Source organism: Nycticebus coucang, chromosome 8, assembly GCF_027406575.1.
Source record: "Nycticebus coucang isolate mNycCou1 chromosome 8, mNycCou1.pri, whole genome shotgun sequence".
NCBI classification, from domain to species: domain Eukaryota; kingdom Metazoa; phylum Chordata; class Mammalia; order Primates; family Lorisidae; genus Nycticebus; species Nycticebus coucang.
Genome location: NC_069787.1, coordinates 36,824,854 through 36,843,768, shown reverse-complemented (window position 1 = coordinate 36,843,768; position 18,915 = coordinate 36,824,854). Strand labels below are relative to the sequence as shown.

Here is an 18,915-nt window from a genome sequence, read left to right as displayed (position 1 = left end):
AAAGAAAATATTGTGCAAAATCCTTTAGCACTTCCTCCCTCCCCCCAACAGAGGTCAAGGAGAAATTCGTGCTTACAGATAACTTTTTTTGTCACTTCTGCTGTCTTGAAATATATGGCAATATTCCTATCCCCCAACCTTGCACTAGCTGGAGCACTGATGAAAGAAAACTAAAAATATACCGTACTTAGGAAACATTTCATTACAACAGATTTGAGGCTCATAACATGTAAGAAATTGTCATGCAAAATGTTATGCAACAACAATGTTATTTTGTGCTGACGTTGAGATTTGAAAATGTTGCATATGTCAGACATTGCTAGACAAAAAAATGTGGACATTTGGAAATAAATGCTCTCTTTTGAAAATCTCAAGACCTATAGCATTAAACTTGAGAGCCTGAGCCTCAGGTTAGTATTCCAAACTGAAACAAAATTTCAAGAAGAAAAGTGAACAGAAAAGCCAACTAAGCTAGAGAACTGCTGAGTTAAGGAATGATAGAAGTTTACGGTACTTGATTTTGGCCTAGGCATGCCTTTGAGCCTCTGATATAACATGCTGGTCTGCGTTTGGGTGGGTGGAGGAGGAGGCCCAGGAGGTGGCAGGGAAGCTGCTCAGGTAGGTGAAGAGAGACGTAAAAAAAGTAAAGAGACAAAGTGACTTTAACAAAGGGTGACAAGTAAGATGACAAACTCTGAAAAGAACAACCAAACAAGCAAAAGTGATAAAACACAAACAGAGGGCTGCCACTGTCTTGGCATCACTTCAACATTCCAGAGGTGTGACACTGTTTGACAAGGACTCTTACCATTGTCACCAGCACCAGCCCTACTGAGACACTCAGTGGCTGAATGCAAATACTGGATGCTTTATCCAGATGGATATACATGAATGATGGTGGCAGCGTTGTTGACCGAAAGAAGATACACTTTTGTACAACAAAGAACACCAGTATGTTAATAGCTGCTGTTTCGTTCAGATGACCAGAAATAGGCCTGGGTGGGTTTATGATAGGAAGATCTGGCTTCTCAGTCTCCTCATGCTACTTACTTTCTATGTAACCTTGCACTTGCTATTTAAACCTCTCTGTGCCTTTGTCTCCTCATCCATAAATTGAGAATTTTAATATCTTTTTCTGTGTACCTTTTAGGGTGGCTGATAAGGGCAAATAAAACAATGTATGGGACAGACCTCTGTAAAGCTTAAGGTGCCTCCAAATATTTGTTACCTCCACATTGAGAGAAGGCTAGAATTAATTGCTTTGCAAAGCCAGATGAAGGGCTGTTATTAGTTCAAGTGAGCTAGGAAATATTCTTGCTCCCTTTGTGGAATTTCAACATGTCAAAATCTGTCATTTTGGGGGAAAATGTGTGGTATCTGATTGTTTCCAGCTCATTTAATTATTTTCAATTTGGAATTCTCGTGGCTTTTATATTGTGGGTTGAATCATATATAAAAACTTGCCAGCTTATCAAATATGTTACTTGCTATTCCAAATGTTAGAATACTGTAATCAGCACTTGACCCATCTGTCATGTGGTTTACAATATCAGCACAGCAAATATCCTATAACAATAGCCTCTCCTTCAATACAGGCACAGAGGACTATCAGCTTCCACAGTTCTCTTTCTTTAATGAGTGTCTCATTAACCTTGGACCTGCTCCTTTCTAATAGTTGTGGTTTATCATGCAATCTGTACGGTGATAGGGACATGCTCCACTGCCAAGTTTGCTTCTTGGTTTGCTTGAATTTTCAACTGGGAAAATGAATTTTACTGCAGGCATATAGGAGATGAAATTCTAGTGACATTAATAAAATATTGAGAAATATGAATAAATATAATATTCTGGCAAAATTATTTACTTAAAGCAAGACTTGATGAGATCCTTTTCTTGCTGGACCACCTCTATGTTTAGAATACAGGACAAAAAAAATTTTTTTTTTACTCATTTCCTTTTATTTCAATTGTTTGGGAAAAATTATGTGTACGTAGAATTTGGAAACGCCAATTTTAAATGATATCTATTTAAAAGAAGGCAACTTCTGATCCTGTTCTTATAAAAAGAAAGCTTTCCTATTTTACTCCACATTTTAAATTTTGTTGAAGGCTTCTCTTCTCCTTACAGCGCTGCCTAAAGTTCGGTATGTCTCTGCTAACACATCCTCAAGGCTCTTTCAAAGAGTGCATGTTACCCGAGTGTGCAATTCTTACGGAAACTCCTTACTGATTCTCACCCAGATAACTGAACCTGTGCAGAGAAACACTTTCACACAACAATGAAGCGCCCCCGGGTTGATCCATAACCCATGAGGCAGCAGATACATATTTCAGCTAAATGGGTCCTGATGAGAAATTCATAAAGGGATTTCCTCCTGCCAACTGCCTGTCCAGAATTCTGACAGTGAGGTTTGCCACCACAGAAAAACAAGCTCCCTATTTTTTTTTCCTCACAGAGCAAAACAAAAACATCATACCTTGGTTTCCAACTTCATTTACCCAATTACCATTGCTCATGTTTACACAATTAAATCTGCTTGGCTTCCAAAGAGAGAGTTAAATGTGACTGCAGAAAAACAAAAAGAGAATTCCTCTGCATGCTCAGCTAAGCCAAGGAAGAGAAGCATCCAGGAGCGAGAGACACTCCAATTAGCCCTTAAATAACCTGACCATCTCTGGTTCCAGCGAGTGAACTGCCAGTCCCTGAAATATCATATGAGAGGATGAACATGATTGATGGAAAACTCACTTATGACCAAGCTCCAGCCTATTGATGTGTTGCTGAAGATGCCAGTGTTTGTATTATGCTATTACAGGAAATAACTAGCCTGTAGCAACTTGCTGTGATTTGGGGCTGGGGGTGGATGAAAGCTAGAGGAGGAACAGGAAGCTAAGCAGATAGCTGCAGCACATTGTGCAGAGCACCCCACCTCCCTCCAACGACGGCCAAAGACAGCATGGAAATTCAGTGGAATTTCTTTAGTGGGACTTTGCGTCTTATATATAGATATATGCCCGATCCCTTTGAATCTCCATTAGAATCCCATCTCTAGGACAACATGAAGTGTATGTTAATAAAAGCTGTTAGATGAATCATGGATCATTTTTTTCTAGTCCTTTTATTGAAGCCATCTTTGTCTCCTCCCCATAAGGACCGAGAGGGCAGAGCCAGCTCATTCTACCTTCAAAATGTCTCTTGTCTTTATGTTCTGCTGTACTACATCACACGCCCACACTCTGGCCAAGGGCTGGGCGTGTGACTCAGGTCTCATCGCTTCCACCTCGACTGCTGTTCAAGCCTCCCAGCCAGCCTCAGTCCCTCTCCTCTTCTGTAGCTCATACTCCGAGGAGCAGCCAGAGCCATCTCTGTGAAGCACACGTCTGAGCTGGGCACTCCTTCCTGCTCACAGACTCTGAGAGACCCCTTCATAACAACAGCCATGCCTTCTCAGGCCTTAACAGCAGAGTGCCTGCCTAGCAACGGCCCAACTCCTCTGTCACAACCTCCAACTCGAGCATTTCAGGACTCTTAATAATGGCAAATTATGGTGGCACCTGTGACTCAGTGAGTAGGGCACCAGCCCCATATACTGAGGGTGGTAGGTTCGAACCCAGCCCCAGCCAAACTGCAACAAAAAAAATATCCGGGCGTTGTGGTGGGCACCTGTAGTCCCAGCTACTTGGGAGGTGGCAGCAAAAGAATGGCCTAAGCCCAAGAGCTGGAGGTTGCTGTGAGCCATAATGCCAGAGCACTCTACCAAGGGTGACAAAGTGAGACTTTGTCTCTAAAAATATAAAAAATAAAAAAATAATAATAATGGCAAATTATATACCTGACTTCCTCCTCCTCTGCCCAGGGAATTCTGTATTTCTAGAGCCTAGAGCAGTGTCTGCGCCAGGGCAGGTCCTTAAATATTGGTGGAAAGGAATCCTCAGTGGATAAATGCAGTGCTTTTGTGGAAGAGAAAGCACTCACTGTTTGCAGTATACGTATGTGTATAAACTTCCACAGGAACTTTTATTTCTTGCCCAAAGCCCCTGATTATTTAACAAATGTACTAAGTTGAATTATGAAATAGTAAACATCATAGCTTAAACTTTTGAGCTGGAAGATAACTAATGCAATTAAAAATGATTCATGCTAACTAAAAATACCTTTCATCTAAATTAACACAAATTCATTTAATTTAAATGAAGGGAAGAAATAATGCTCTGGTGACATTTTTGGTCTCTGATTTGGTATCTCTGTATTCCAAATCAGGCTTTGTCCCTAAGGCTTGAGCTATTGAACCTAAGAAAAGTGAGCTTATTTCTGGGTGGACTTGCAGAGAAATCTGTTGCCTCTGAGTGTGCGGTAACCTTTCCCAGGGGAAACTGCCTCTCCTTTACTCTGTGGTGTTTTGGTGGGAATGTGAAAGGATATATCCTGCAGAGCCAGTCATGTGAGCCACACCTGGTCAACCATAGCACCCCAGGCCATCATGGGTGCTGTGATTGGCTCAGAGATTAGCATGTGACCTAAGCTCAGCCAATGAGATGATTCTCTAAAATTTTATACAGTTGCTTGGAGAGGAAAGCTCTTTCTCTTCTACAGTCATTAGCTATTATAGGATAAAAGACTGATGCTCTCTGTGGCCATATTATTCCTCAAACCTCTACTATTACTCCTAGTCACATTAAAGACAGCAGTTGGAGCTAGGAAAACACACTAAAATTATTTATTCCTGAGGCCAGCTTCTGCATGGATCTCATAGGTGCATGGGCAAAAAAATTTCATTTTCTTTCTTAAGCTAGTTGAGTTTTTTTTTTTTTTTTAAATAGCCACTTGCTATTATAAGTATACTAATTCAGTAGTACTATTATACATTCACCCTAGTAACCAAAGAAACTTTATGTACAGGGCCATAAGCTCTCTTGGGCAGGATCTTGGAGCCATCTGGAGGGGAGATGAATAGAGGCAAACACTGCAACAAGGTTGGAGAACACCTGAGTCAGTTGTTTTGGGGCCTAACGTGTGGTCTCCATCTTGCCTTGCTCTGGCACTATCACCCCCTCTGTGATCCTCAGAGACAATCTGCTCATACTGCGCTGCTGGGACACCTTCCAGACCCCTGTGCCATCATCCCCAGATTATAATTACTTATTTCATGCTTGTGGCTTTCTACCTTTGTGTAAGCTTGATGAAGGTAGGGACCATGAAGGGAGGGACTGCTTTAGCTCACTGTGCACTCCGCTGGGGCCTGGCACAGCTCCCAGAATTTAGTGGGTACTTAACAATAAGTGGAGGGAGATTGCAATGTTTTGTTTAAAATTTATAATAGCAAGATCATTTGACTGCCTTTCATATTCCTTTGACACCCAAAGTGCAATCTCTAGATCAGCACCTTTAGCATCACCTGGGAACTGGTTAGAAATGCAGATCCCCAGGCCCCACCTCGACCTCCAAAGTCAGAACCTGCATTTCAGCAAGATCCTCAGGGATTCATGCAGACATTACAGCTTGCAAAGTACTGTCCGATGCTTCATTTCTGTAATCAAGTGATATGCCTATACTACACATTTGGATTTGGAAAGGTATTCTTTTAAATAATAATGAATGAAGAATTGCAGCTAAAATATATAATGACTACTTACTATGTACGAGGCACTGTGCTAAGAGCTTTCTTTGAACTATGTATTTTAATCTTTGCAACAATCCTATGATGGTGGAACTATTAATAACACCTCTTACAGAAAATAAAAGTGAAGTTACAGAGATTAAAAGAGCTGGTGGAAGCTGGGTATGATGGCACACACCTACAGTCCTTGTTACTCAGGAGGCTGAGGCAGGAGGATCACATGAGCTCAGGAGGTGGAGGCTGCAGTGAACTATGATTATACCTAAATAGCCACTGCTTTAGCCTATGCTAAAGAAAAATCAAACCAAACCAAACAAAAAACCCCAAACAAACAAAACTCCCCATAAAAATCAACAAACAAAAAGCAGTGTAGCCAAACAGCCAAGATAGAGATTTGAATTTTGAGTATAACAAATTCCTGGGTGCTCAGGTTGGTCCTGAGGTAGTGTTTTTTTGGAACCATACATATGGATGCTGGGTGTCATCAGCTGTCACTGGGAGCTCAGGCCAGTCAGTGAGCTGTGGACTGTGAAGGGGGCCATTGTCTCTTGTCTGAGAGGCAAGGCAGCCTGGAGAGGCGGGGCTCACACCTGAATAGTGCACTGAGCAATAGCAACAGACGAGAGTCACTCACTAATCACTCATTTCATTTGAAATTGGCTTCTTTTCTCCAGGCCTCAGTTTTCCCATCTGTCAAATGAAGGTTTGGGTTTAGATAACCAAGATGTCTGTGGTCTTGCAATTTTATTGCTAACAAATCACAAATGTTTCCTTAATACTAAATTGGAAAGTAGGGGTTTTCAAATTTTGACTTTGCCACTAACCAGCTGTTTGACCTTGGACAAGTAACTTAAAATCTTTCTACATCAGGATTTCTGTGCACAAAAGAATACTTTTTTATTTCATTGAGTAGAAGAGGCACATTGTAACATTTCTGAAATCTATCTGCATCTTACAATTGATGGTATGACATAATTTAGGGAGCAGCCTTATTTCATTCTTAGAAATATATAAATGGTGCAACTTGTAACTGATGACCCTTTAGGTCAATGGAATGCAGTAATAAAACATTTCTCTCACTGGGCTCAGTGGCTCGTGCCTGTAATCCTAGCACTCTGGAAGACTGAGGTGGGTGGATTGCCTGAGCTCACAGGTTTGAGATCAGCCTGAGCAAGAGAAAGACCTTGTCTCTAAAAATAGCCAGGGCTTGGCGCCTGTAGCTCAAGTGGCTAAGGCGCCAGCCACGTACACCAGAGCTGGCAGGTTCAAATCCAGCCCAGGCCTGCCAAACAACAATGACAACTACAAGCCCCGCTAAAATAGTCGGGTGTTGTGGTGGGCGCCTGTAGTCCCAGCTACTTGGGAAGCTGAGGCAAGAGAATCGCTTAAGCTCAGGAGTTAGAGGTTGCTGTGAACTGTGATGCCACAGCACTCTACCCAGGGCAACAGCTTGAGGCTCTGTCTCAAAAAGAAAAAAAGAAAAGAAAAGAAAAGAAAAATAGCTGGGCATTGTGGTGGGTGCCTGTAGTCCCAGCTACTTGGGAGGCTGAGGCAAGGGGATCACTTGAGCCCAAGAATTGGCGGTTGCTGCTATCTGTGACGCCAGAGTGTTCTACCAAGGGCAACAAAGACTGTCACAAAAAACAAACAAACAAACAAACAAACAAAAACCCCATTTATCTTATGGGGTTGTTGTCAGAATTAAACGAGAACTGCATCTCACTACTTAGCACATACCACATTCTCAACAAATGACAGTTGTTGAGAACCTGTAACACAATACCTTTTTTTTTGGTAGGAGAGACAGACACGGGTTTCATATTTGTTGGTTCATAGCATATTTTTAATATGTCCTCTTTTTCTCAAAAATCCTTCTGATGACTGTGTTTGAAACGTGTTTCTCCCTGCTCCCTCCCTCACTTTTTATAAAGTATGAAGAGGTGCTAGTCCATAGAATAATCTGGTCTTGGAAATCCTGATTTATGTAGCAGTGAAGCAAAAGGAAGAAAAGAGAAACATTTAGCTCCTCATGTATAACATATGAAGCAGAGATGGTCCTCATCTCGGAGGACCTGGATCTTAATAGGATAGGATCCATGCTCACTGTTGCCCTGGGGAGGACAACGGGGTGCTGCGCTTGCCCCGTGGGCTGTGGGTCCTGCCAGATTGGCCGTCTATTTCTCTTTCGGGAGGCTTTAGAACTGTAGGAAGTTTGCCGGGAGATAGGGAAAGACACAGAACCTTAAGACCACGGAATCTGCTTGGAAATCCTTTGGATGGATTTGACCTGCTTGAAAAGGTTTCTGTCAGTTGGGGATAAAAAACAATCTTCAGTTCTTTGTCAATCTCAGGGAATCTCAGTTGCCCTAATTAAGACGTTATAATGTAAAGATTTGGGCAATGATTTGGTCCTGTAAGGATGACTCTGTTACTTGGTAGTCTTCCTTATCAAAAGTGGTAGGTCCTCTTGACCTTGTCCACTGAATGAGTGGATGTTGCCCAAGTGCACAGCATGTCAGCTGGGAAGGTTGCATGGTAGAGTGAGACATTGAATTCATGCAGGCCCGAGTTCAAGTCCTGCTTAAGAAAGTCACTTATCACTACATCTCGGTTCCCTCTTCTGTAAAAGGGTCAAAAATAAAGCCTTCTGTATGGGATGAAGGTTAAGATCAAATCAGATCCTCCACATGGAGTCCTGAGCACAGTGCCTGCGCCCGTATGTGGACTGCCTCTCCGTCTATCAGCCAGCTATCCACTCACCATCCATTCATCCACCTAACTCCCTCCTCCCTTTCTCCTTTTCTCCCATTTATCTGCTCACCTACCTAGCGATCTCCCAATTTATCTGTTTATATTAACCTACCCACCTATTTATTACTTATTTCTATCTCTATCTTTCATCTATCTATATATCATCATCTATCTGATTTTGCAAATCCTTGGCATATTTGAATGAAAAAGTTGTTTTAATTCAAATTCCAGTGGAAGTGTTAGGATGCTCAGAAAATTATGCAAGTATTTAGCCAAGAACTGAGGCAAAACAGCAATGGTAGCATAGACTTTCTCAGAGCGTGCTGGGTTCAGATTGTGTGATGGTTTAAATGGAAATGTATTTAAAATAATAGAATTCATTTGCAGGAGTCACAGCTTTTCTATCATAGACTAGCAGCCTTTTGCATCTTTATTTTTTTTTGAGATACTGTAATTAAACTGAATATTTAATTTCTAATAATGCCACCAGACAGAAAGCATAAGTCCACCAAGATGCTGTCTGCAGAGTCGTGTAGACTCGTAAGGCACGGCCTGATTAAAGAACCCCGTAGCTGTCTTCCAGTTCTCGCTACCCTACCTCACCCCTATTTGTGGGTTGTGCCACCTCCATAGAGTTAGTTGTGCAGACCCATCTATGTCTTTGTGTTCTGTTTCTTCTAAGGATATTGAAAAGGAAGGCAGAGGAGAAGACACAATAAAAGGTCAGGAGAGAAGTAATAAGGACTATGGTCATAATCGTCTTTGAGACATGATATGCTTAGAAGAGGCCTTGGCTATCCCCATGTTCAACCCCGTCTCTGCTTTGACCTTCACTTTTAAATCCAGTTTTACTTTATTCCCCTTCTTTAGTCCTTTCTCTCCATTGCTGCCAGTGTGATTTTCCTGGAGTGTAAATCACCAAGCCATCTCCTTACTTAGAGAGTCTTGGATGGCTGTCACCTTGCGGGTCAGCTTTAGGGTGACCTGTAGGGTGTTACCTTAAAGGTCTTTTCTCTGAAAAATCCACATGCATGCAGACGTTGGCATAGATTTTGGGAAAGAACCTTTGAATTGTGAGATACAGTCTGCATTATGACGACATAGCTCCTTTGAGATCTCATCCTTTGCCTATATTGCCATCACGGCACCCACGATGCCATCATCTCAGCCTGTTTCACAGCCACGTTAATTTAATTGCACAGCAGTTAAGGGCATGGCCTCCTCCTGGGCTCAGATTCTGGCTCCTATGCTTCTAAGAGTGATTTTTTTTTTTATTAAACCATAGCTGTGTACGTTAATGCAATCAAGGGGCACAATATACAATTATACAATATTGTGCTGGTTCTATATACAATTTGAAATATTTTCATCAAACTGGTTAACATCACCTTCACAGCATTTTCTTAGTTATTGTGTGTCTAACAGTGATTTTTTTTATTTTTTTATTATTATTTTTTTTATTGTTGGGGATTCATTGAGGGTACAATAAGCCAGGTTACACTGATTGCAATTGTTAGATAAAGCTCTCTATGCCTCAGTTTGCTCATCTCTGTAATGGGAATGATAATAGTGTTTCTCTTATAATGAGTTTGGAGGAGTAATGAGTTAATACAGATAAGGCATTTAGAATCATACCTGGCACATGATACACATTTAATAAGCATTCATTATTTTTATTAACCATATGGTTTTATGTATTTGCACATATTACACTCTCTTTCCAGGCTGCCTTTCCTCTCCTCAATCCCAGCTCCACTTAACTGATTCTAATTTCTCTCTCAAGATGCAGTTAATATTCTAATACTTTAAAATGCGGTCTCAACCTTATCTTATTGAGAAGACTTCCATGGTTTTCTGACAATGCCTCATCCCTTTTACACATAAGTCATAATCAGTGCCCTGATATAAGCAAATGCACCCACATGCATGTATGTTTCATGAGGCCAATAGCTATTTTCCTCTTGTTTACATAGTCCTTCACAGGATTTTTAACAGTGTGCCTTCGCAGGGTAGGCTCCCACTGAGCACGTGGCTAATGAATGAATGAGTGAGTAAATAAAAACTTTCCCTATGGGGAGAGAAAGGTTCATGTATCTTGAACATAAGTTGGTGAATCTTCAAATACTTATCAAAAATGCTTTCTCAATTGTTCTGAAATGCACTCCACTGCTAACTTTGATAAAATGATTATTATTTTTGAGAATCCTTTAGACTTTAAAGACAATGATCAATATTATCCATTTATTAAAGTTTTTAATCCGAGCTCTTTTCAGAATAGGCTCAGAAGTTTAGGGACCAAATACGAAGAACATTTCCAAAGCCAGAGGACCTTCTAAGAGCTTTCCTCTCGTGAGACTTCCAGCAACAGCTCCTGTTTGGTCATCCTGTCCACAATCCCCACTTTTCATCAGATGATACATATAAGAACAACATGGACACAACTTCCCTTTATCTTGGCTGATACACATTCATCAAAAAACACAAACTTCCCAATAGGGCAGAAAACAAAAAAAAGAAATGAAAAACAAAGAGGAAGATTCATTTGGTTCAGTAATTTTTTTTTTTTTTAAGCACACATGAGGCCAAATCACTAGACTCCTAAAACCAAAGATGAAATGAAAGTCTGCAGCAAACCTGAACTCTGTTCCTTCAAAGCTTCTGCCTTTTCATAAATTCTACTCTGTAAAGGTCAACATCGAATGGGCATGAGATGTTGTTAGACAGCACAAATTAACTCCTTAAGTATTATTGCAACTCCACATTGCTCTCTGGGAGTACATACCTTAAGGAGCTATTGAAAAACAAAAACAAAAAGGGAATATAACTCAACAGTCCTGACAATTTATAATGCATATACAATTGGTTCACCTGCGTCCTTTTGATTCTCTATTTGAAAGAGAGAGCACAACAAGGAGAGAAGAGAGAGAAACAAGAACACATATGCAGGATTAATGAGCAAGTGGACCCAAATGCCCCCCACTTATGTGTGATACATGGTACTGGAAAGAAAAGTTGCCCTTGGGTTCCCACCGCCCCGAAGTGTGGGGGCCAGCAAAAAAAGGCTCCTTCACAGAGGTGGAAAATGCTGCACAAATAGAAAATTAGTAAAATTAAGTTTAATGTGAAATCAAGCTATGAAACATACATGAATTCTCCAAGTGACAATTAAGTCATATGTTCTGGCCAGAGCTTAGAGGACAAGGACAAGTCAAAATCTCCAGAGAGAATAAGGAATAGCTTCCCAGCTTGAGAGAGGACAGATAGGAGGTATTTAAGATCTGATTTTACAGAGAGTGGATCACCTGGTGTGATCTCATACCCATATTAGTTTGACATCTTTCACATGGAAAAGAAGGCATGAGACTTTGCCCCAAGTGTCCTTTATCTGACACCTAACGCATTGCTCCCCGGCCTAGCTGCTACCTTTTGATTGTGTACCAGTGACAAGCACTTTACAAATTGGGGTTACACACAAGCAAAGTAAAAATGCATTCAGGTCACGGACAGAGAATAACTGAAAAACTTACAGACAGATCTGAGTTTATCACAAACAAATGGCTTAATTGTCTAACCTGTTTAAAGCTGATAAAAAGTGACTGGACTTCTCACACTGGGTTTCACAGACAGAACCAACAGATAAGCCAATGCTAAAAAACTTGAAGCAAGGAGAGTGAGTTGGTTTGGATCTGAATTTTCTTGAAATAATGAAAACAGAAAGAGTGAAGACAGCATGGTGAGGAGGTGGTAGGTACTCACGAATGGTTAAATCCATCACTTGGGAGGCCAAGCAGAAGACAGGATGCTCATACATTTCTCTCTTTTTCCCTATAAAAGAGGATTTGGGCATGCAAGAGGCTTAGGTCAGAGGTAAAGAGGTTAAAGGTCACAGGTTAGAGGAAAACAGTTACATTAGCTCAAAGGAAAATAGCCACAGAGTATTTTGGGATAAACACAGGATAAAAGAAAAAAGAGTTTCCAAATTGGAGATCTACTGGATTAACCATTCAGCATGCCGTGAGTCACGAGAGAGATTGTGACCATGATTTTACACGTCTCTTTAAAGTTGTTTGCAAGAATACAATGACCAAAAAACATTATGAGTAAAGGGAAACAAAATTTCATTGATTTAAGGCTCCGAGATACTAAGGATTTCAGACTTTAGTATCTAAGGCTCTTGAGGTATTTCTTCATAAACATAGTCTCCAGCAATATTACTACAACTTCTTTCCAAAATTCTCAGATAACTAAGCTGTTAATGCTCCCAGAGGGGCCGCAATGTAAAAATGGAAGATTTCTTTTCTGAGGATAGGATCAGAGCCTTGTAAAAGAAAGTTGTCTCGTAGTAATATCTTTGAAGCTGCAATGTCTCAGCCTACAGTGGACTATGTTCATGAAAGAAAACCTGATACATGCAGCCAGAGGATGTTGGGTTGTCTGAATTAACAATCCCAGCATGCTTTGAAATTGGTGTCTCAGCCACTTTTGCAGAGGGCACGTCAAAAAGTGGCTGAGCCAATCACGGACAAGGAAGGAGAGAAGCAGAAGAGAGCAGGTAGTGTGGAATGAGGTACTTCTCTGAAAAGAGAGTTGGGAAAAAAGGATTGGTTTCTTCAAAGAATCCCCAGACCTAAAAGTCACAGTGCAAAAGATAATTAACACAACCAAGAAGAATTGAGGCACAAAAGGAAATTACAGACCAGCTGATCTACTTCGGAAATGAATGCATTTTTACTTACAGATCTTAAAGTTTGTTTTGGATATATTTATCTGAAAGAAGAGAGCAGATCTTACCAAAAGACTTAGTATTAGCTAGACCAAGACCTAGGAGGCAGCAGCCATGGCAACGGAACGTTCCTTGATCCCATCCCACCTCTGGCCTTGCCTAGTATTATTAGGTACCTGGTTGACTTTACCAAATACAACCAATCATTGTGTCCTGGGACGTAGATGCTGGAACAATTATTTGCTAATACAGCCCTTTAACGATCTTCTTGTTCCTCTATTTTTGTCACTCATTACCAAGTCAAGAGTTGACAAACATCCTTTTAGTGCCCAATTCTTAAGTGTTTTTCCCTGGATGCATAACAATGAATTCATTACCACTGGTACACAATTTGCATCGTCAGACAGACAAAATTGAGGAAGAGGACATGTAGTATACAGAACACTGCGAATTTGACATGATCTTCACCTCATTCTCTAAGGAAACAAGGACTTTGGCAGGGTAAGTGACGGGGTCTGGGTGGTTGGTTAGTTTCTCTCACCCCCCTACCCCAGACATCCTGGGGCAGACAATACGCATTTGCTGGTTTAAGTCAGGGTATCGTGTTTCACGTGTGAGAAAACATCAGGTTCCAGAATGCGGACACATCGAGTTTTACACACAGAACTTCCACATTTATACACTTACACCACTGGTCAAGTTGGATGTGGTTTTCAAATCACCCTATAGCAGCCAACAGGGTAACAATGAAAAGTGATTAATACCTTTGTGAATGAATAGGTCCCAAAGAACCATACCTTCTCAAGTAGAGTTTGTGCAAAGCACCTTTGGCGATCACTTGGTCATCAGTGACCCCTTCCCTAAAATTTAGGAGGGCAGGGGTACCAATCATCCAAGGTCTGGAGTAGCAAGAATGAATGAGACCCACAGTCAAGCTGGAGCCGTCAGCTATGTCTCAACACTAACCTGAGGTCAAGTTTGAAAAGCTACCGAAAGACAAGGTCCTTCTGAGGTGCAAGAAAGAGTTATGTGCAACCTCGGTGTTGCTTTATCCAATTCTTGCTTTACTTCCAATGTCAGCAGTAGACGACAGGCTGTTTCATTTTCCTCTATTTAAAGAAAGTAGCAATCCTACAGAACTCTTTCGTAGGAAAACATTAGCCACACAGCAGATACTTAGGGCCAACACAGACTCTCAGAAGGACCTTACTTATTGGATAACATCCTATATTTGATACTCTTTCCCTACAAAGGCTGTTTCCTGAGCCCTTGTTCGGTCTTTTTATGTGTTTACTTGGCCACAGCCACGGAAGCTTCCAGATTTCAAGTGCTTTCAGGTTTCAGCTTAACATACTCAGATGGACCCCTGTTATCTGGTGCCCTTCAAAAAAGAGAGACACTTCTCTAGGGAGGCATACCAAAATTTTAATTCAAAACTGGGGGCAGAAGGGAGCCTTACCTTCAATTTTGGCATACTCTGAGAGCCGAGAATAGTTGACTAATGCAGCCTGCTCCAGACATTTACGGATGACTGTTTTTACCTCCTCTTGTGGCACTGGGGTAACAATATCTTTCATCAAAACCTTTAGGTAGGAAAAAAGGAATTATTATTTAAAAAGGTTCAAGCAAATGTGTTACTCATATTTCTTAAAGAGTTCAAGTTTAAAATTAGCTGTGAATGTTTCCTAGTGATTTAATACTTATTGAGAGCCAACATTAGGAAAACAAAACAAAACAAAGCCCCACTCAAATGGCAAGGCACAGGTAGAATGGCAAAGCCCGGCCATGAATTAGGGAAGGGCTTAGAACCTATCTTCTATAGATCCTATTTAGGAGTCTGGAGATAAAATATCAAGAATTTTGGCAGTTTCTTCACTTTCATTCTGATATTTGATGAATGGTAAACAAATCCTTTAAAAATTACAAACTAGGTCATTCAACCATAATATTTTATTGCATTTATGTTTATGTTCCCTTATAGATGTGATCTGTTTTTTACTTTCATTCTTACCCTTTCCAAGAGTGAGAGAGTAGCTTTTAAAGCACCTTCAGGTCGACCAAATGGAAAGCAATACCTAAAAAAGACATAAAATCCGTAAGGTTGCCCAAATTATTACATTTAGCATGAAATATGCTGCAATTTGATTCCTATAGCAACTCTCTCAGAGGAATGGAAAATGCTTTTTATTTTGTCACGTTGTGTTATGCTAATCTGAATTCACACCATATATGTGTGTATATAATGTATATATGTGTACGTGTGAATAATGACTAAAGAGGGACTCTGCAAATGTCTGCGGCAGAAAAGAATATCGAGAGTGATGACATAAGGCTCTGTTTAGATTTACATTGTGAAGGGGAACTATTTGTTGGCTCGAAAGTGACTTTATATATTACTATTGAGATCAGCGTTGGAAAGCAGATTGGTTGAAAGAGGCTAAAATTCAAACATCCTTACTTGCTCCCCACCTCTCGGAAGGATTAATAAATGTGATAGAGGACTCTATTTAGAACAAATTCATGATTCTGCTAACTCTCCTTCCTTCTTTACAGTGTTTCATTGTTACGAAGCTTTTGCTGTTGGTGATGCACTTTACATATAGAATCTAATCAATAAAGGTTCATCTGGGAGACTGTGGATAGCACAGGAAGAGCCATGCCAGGCACCAGGGGGAGTTCTGCTGACTGTTTCAGGCTGTTGCAAGCCCTTCGGAGCACTGTTTGTGGCACAGAGAGACCAGCATGGCTCCTCAAACTCAGACCACGTGTGCGTTCCAGCCTTACCCTTGCCAGCTGTGTGGCCCTGGGCAAGTTCAGTCTCATTTTATCCCTTGTGTGGATAATAATAACTACCTTACAAAGATGTTCTGTGAATAAAAAAAACATGAGTTAATACCCCTCCAGCTGCCAGTCCTGTGTCTGGCTGACAGGACCAGATTATTAAACCCTGGGTTTCATCAATAAGAACTATTATAAATGCAGTTGCTATTTTAGGATCTCTGGTCCAGAAGCATCCATACAGCATTAGAAATGTCTAATTTGCTCCAGGGGAAGTGGTCTGTGGGGTGTCAGTTCCGGTGCTCCAGTGCACAGGGAAGATTCGGTCTACCCAGCTCATCCAGTGTTCCTTCCCTCCCCAGGGAGCCAGCTAGCCCTATCTGCGAAGTGTTGGAGAAAGCCAAGACTTTCCTCTGGGTACTGCTGCCTTCCTTCCTTCCTGTTCACTATGGTCTGATCCAGAGGATTGGTTTTATCTTTTTAATTCTTTTATTTAGGAAGCTTGAAGAAGCTTCAAATTCAATTTCTTTCTTTCTTTTTCTTTTTTTTTTTTTGAGACAGAGTCTCACTCTGGCACCCTGGGTAGAGTGCTGTGCCATCACAGCTCACAACCTCCTCAAACTCTTGGGCTCAAGCAATCCTCTTGCCTCAGCCTCTCAAGTAGCTGGGACTAGAGGTGCCCACCACAACACCCAGCTATTTTTAGAGACAGGGGTTGCTTGCTCAGGCTGGTCTCGAACTCCTGAGCTCAAGCAACCCAACAGCCTCAGCCTCTCAGAGTGTTAGGATTATAGGCATGAGCTACCACGCCCGGCCCAAATCCAACTTTTATCATAGGCTGATGGTTGGCTCACACCAGGAAGGCTTCGTTCTTCCAGTAGAGATCAAATGTACTTCCGAATTTCCAGTATCCTGAGCTACTGAGGAATCATGTCTGAGTGGTCTGCTTTTCCTACAGAGTTACATCTGAATATCCAGTGTAGCTCTGGTAGGTTTATAGTTTTGGAAAATCAAGCCCTTTAATTGACCCCCAGCCCCGTCTCAGTTTCCTAATAAGCCTCTAAATCCCAAAGCCTTACCTAAAATGTGTGATCTGATTTTCCAACAGAACTCGGAGTCTCTCTTTGATTTCTTCAAAGCGTTCCTTTTCTTCAACAGTCACAGTTCCTATTCCGTCGGGCCTGAAAGAAGAGACGTCACGTAATGAGGGGAACCTCCAGTGTTGAGACCGCTAAATCAATCTCCAGCAGGCGGTAAGTGGCCTTTTGAGAAGAAACAAGATCCTGCTGTTCAGGACTCTGCAGGGGATGGGTTGCTTTTGGGTTCTTGTTTCAGGGACATTGGCTCCTTTCTTGTGTGAAACGGTGACACGTACAAACTGGTGGTTGGTGGGTTAATTCCAGCTTACGGACTTGTTCTGTTTGGCTCACAGGTTCTGAAAAACTTTGAACTAGTTGGTGATATTTTTAAAATTGAGAAAGTTTTATAATATAATTCTGACTAACGGGGGCAGGGGGAGGTTCTCCTGAAAATTCAGAACAGCTGGCATTAATCATGGGCTCTCCACGGTGTCTGCCTTATCTGGAGCAGGCACTCCTCACTAGATCCACACCTCTAATTTGTATTACCTACGTAGGCACTGGGTTGGGCATACAAATCCCTATAAAAATCAGGTGCCTTGTAAGTGTCTGTCTTCCCCAGTGTTAAATGTCTCAATGGCTCAGTTTCCTGTTTGTAATTATAGATGGTCAGGTTAACGTAAGTGTTCCTGTTTTCCGATTTTGACAAACCATTGTTCTTTGTAATAAAAAGGTCTCTAGCATAGGCAAGTGATCTCAGTCTGATCATGGTATTACTGTGTTTTTGTCAGGTGCACATATATTTCCCCTATTTGTTACAGACCATTCAAGTTGAAAATATAAAAGGAGCCTGTATATTTATAGCCCAAATTTATCTGTGCCAAACTATAGGCAGGACGATCTGACCCATTCAAAGACTTCAGCTTCCCACATCTTGCAGTGACTTGTTTTGACTACTGGCTGAGCCAGTTTGCAGATTGGTGTGTCACCATAAAACTTCTATTGGAACATTCTTCAGTTTGCAAATGCAAGTCATTTTGAGACCAAACAAATGGTCTTATTTATAGGCCTTCTCAAGGATCCAGCATAAGTTGGGAAAATCCTTTATACTAGACCAGTCTGACTGCACAAAAGACTTGGCAAATGATAGCAATGTACCTCCTGTTAGGGGTTAATTGGTCAGCTTTCCTTCTTTTTAAATGAAAAAAAAAATGAGGAAAATGAGAAAATTTCCCCTCCTTCATTTTATAAAAAACACCCCCAACAGTAAAATCCTGTTCAGTCTGTTCTCATATTCTTCAAACTTAATGGAAGAAAGAAGGAAGAATGGTAAATAAGAAGCAGGCTGTAGAATGTAGGAACGTGCCCCTGTTTTCAAATTTTCTGGAAAAATCTTAATTGTTAATTTACAAAGCTTTTTTTTTTCTTTGCAGTTTTTGGCCAGGGCTGGGTTTGAACCCACCACCTCTGGTATATGGGGCCGGCGCCCTACTCCTTTGAGCCACAGGTGCCGCCACAATTTATAAAGCTTGTATATTTAACATTTTATATATTTATATATATAGTTTATATATATAAATGTTAATAAGCTTTAGAATATCTATAGTTTATTTATTTATTTATTGCAGTTTTGGTTGGGGCCAGGCTTGAACCCACCACCCCTGGTATATGGGGCTGACACCCTCCTCCTTGAGCCACAGGCACCACCCTATTAACATTTTTTTTTAATGTGAATCATCTATGAATCTATAGTTAAATCTCAGGATGAATTCATTGGGCCCTGCAAAAATACATGTGACTGTCTTTTTGTTAACTTCTCATGTTTCTGTTAAAATCTACAACTTCCTTTAGTGGTGCCTTTTGACTTTTGTTTATAGAAAATTCAGGTTACTGAACACATGTTTATGTGACAGGTATGTGCACGCACACACTCTTGGGGGAAAAGGGAGCGTTTTGTGTTCATTAAA

At 41.0% G+C, this 18,915-nt stretch overlaps 1 protein-coding gene across 13 annotated transcripts in view; it reads right to left on the bottom strand.

The window, feature by feature from the left end:
* CADPS (calcium dependent secretion activator) overlaps positions 1-18,915 on the bottom strand; it is a 499,139-nt gene that overhangs the window by 108,195 nt on the left and 372,029 nt on the right. For 4 of the 13 annotated variants that reach the window (XM_053599820.1, XM_053599828.1, XM_053599822.1 and 1 more), the window contains exons 14-18: positions 16,949-17,050; positions 15,103-15,166; positions 14,551-14,674; positions 12,125-12,193; positions 11,237-11,254 (exon numbers count right to left, since the gene is read on the bottom strand). In XM_053599820.1, the coding sequence (XP_053455795.1) occupies positions 11,237-11,254; positions 12,125-12,193; positions 14,551-14,674; positions 15,103-15,166; positions 16,949-17,050 (377 nt within the window). The remainder of the gene's footprint in view (positions 1-11,236; positions 11,255-12,124; positions 12,194-14,550; positions 14,675-15,102; positions 15,167-16,948; positions 17,051-18,915) is intronic. The other 9 variants (XM_053599821.1, XM_053599823.1, XM_053599830.1 and 6 more) reach the window with 3 other exon arrangements.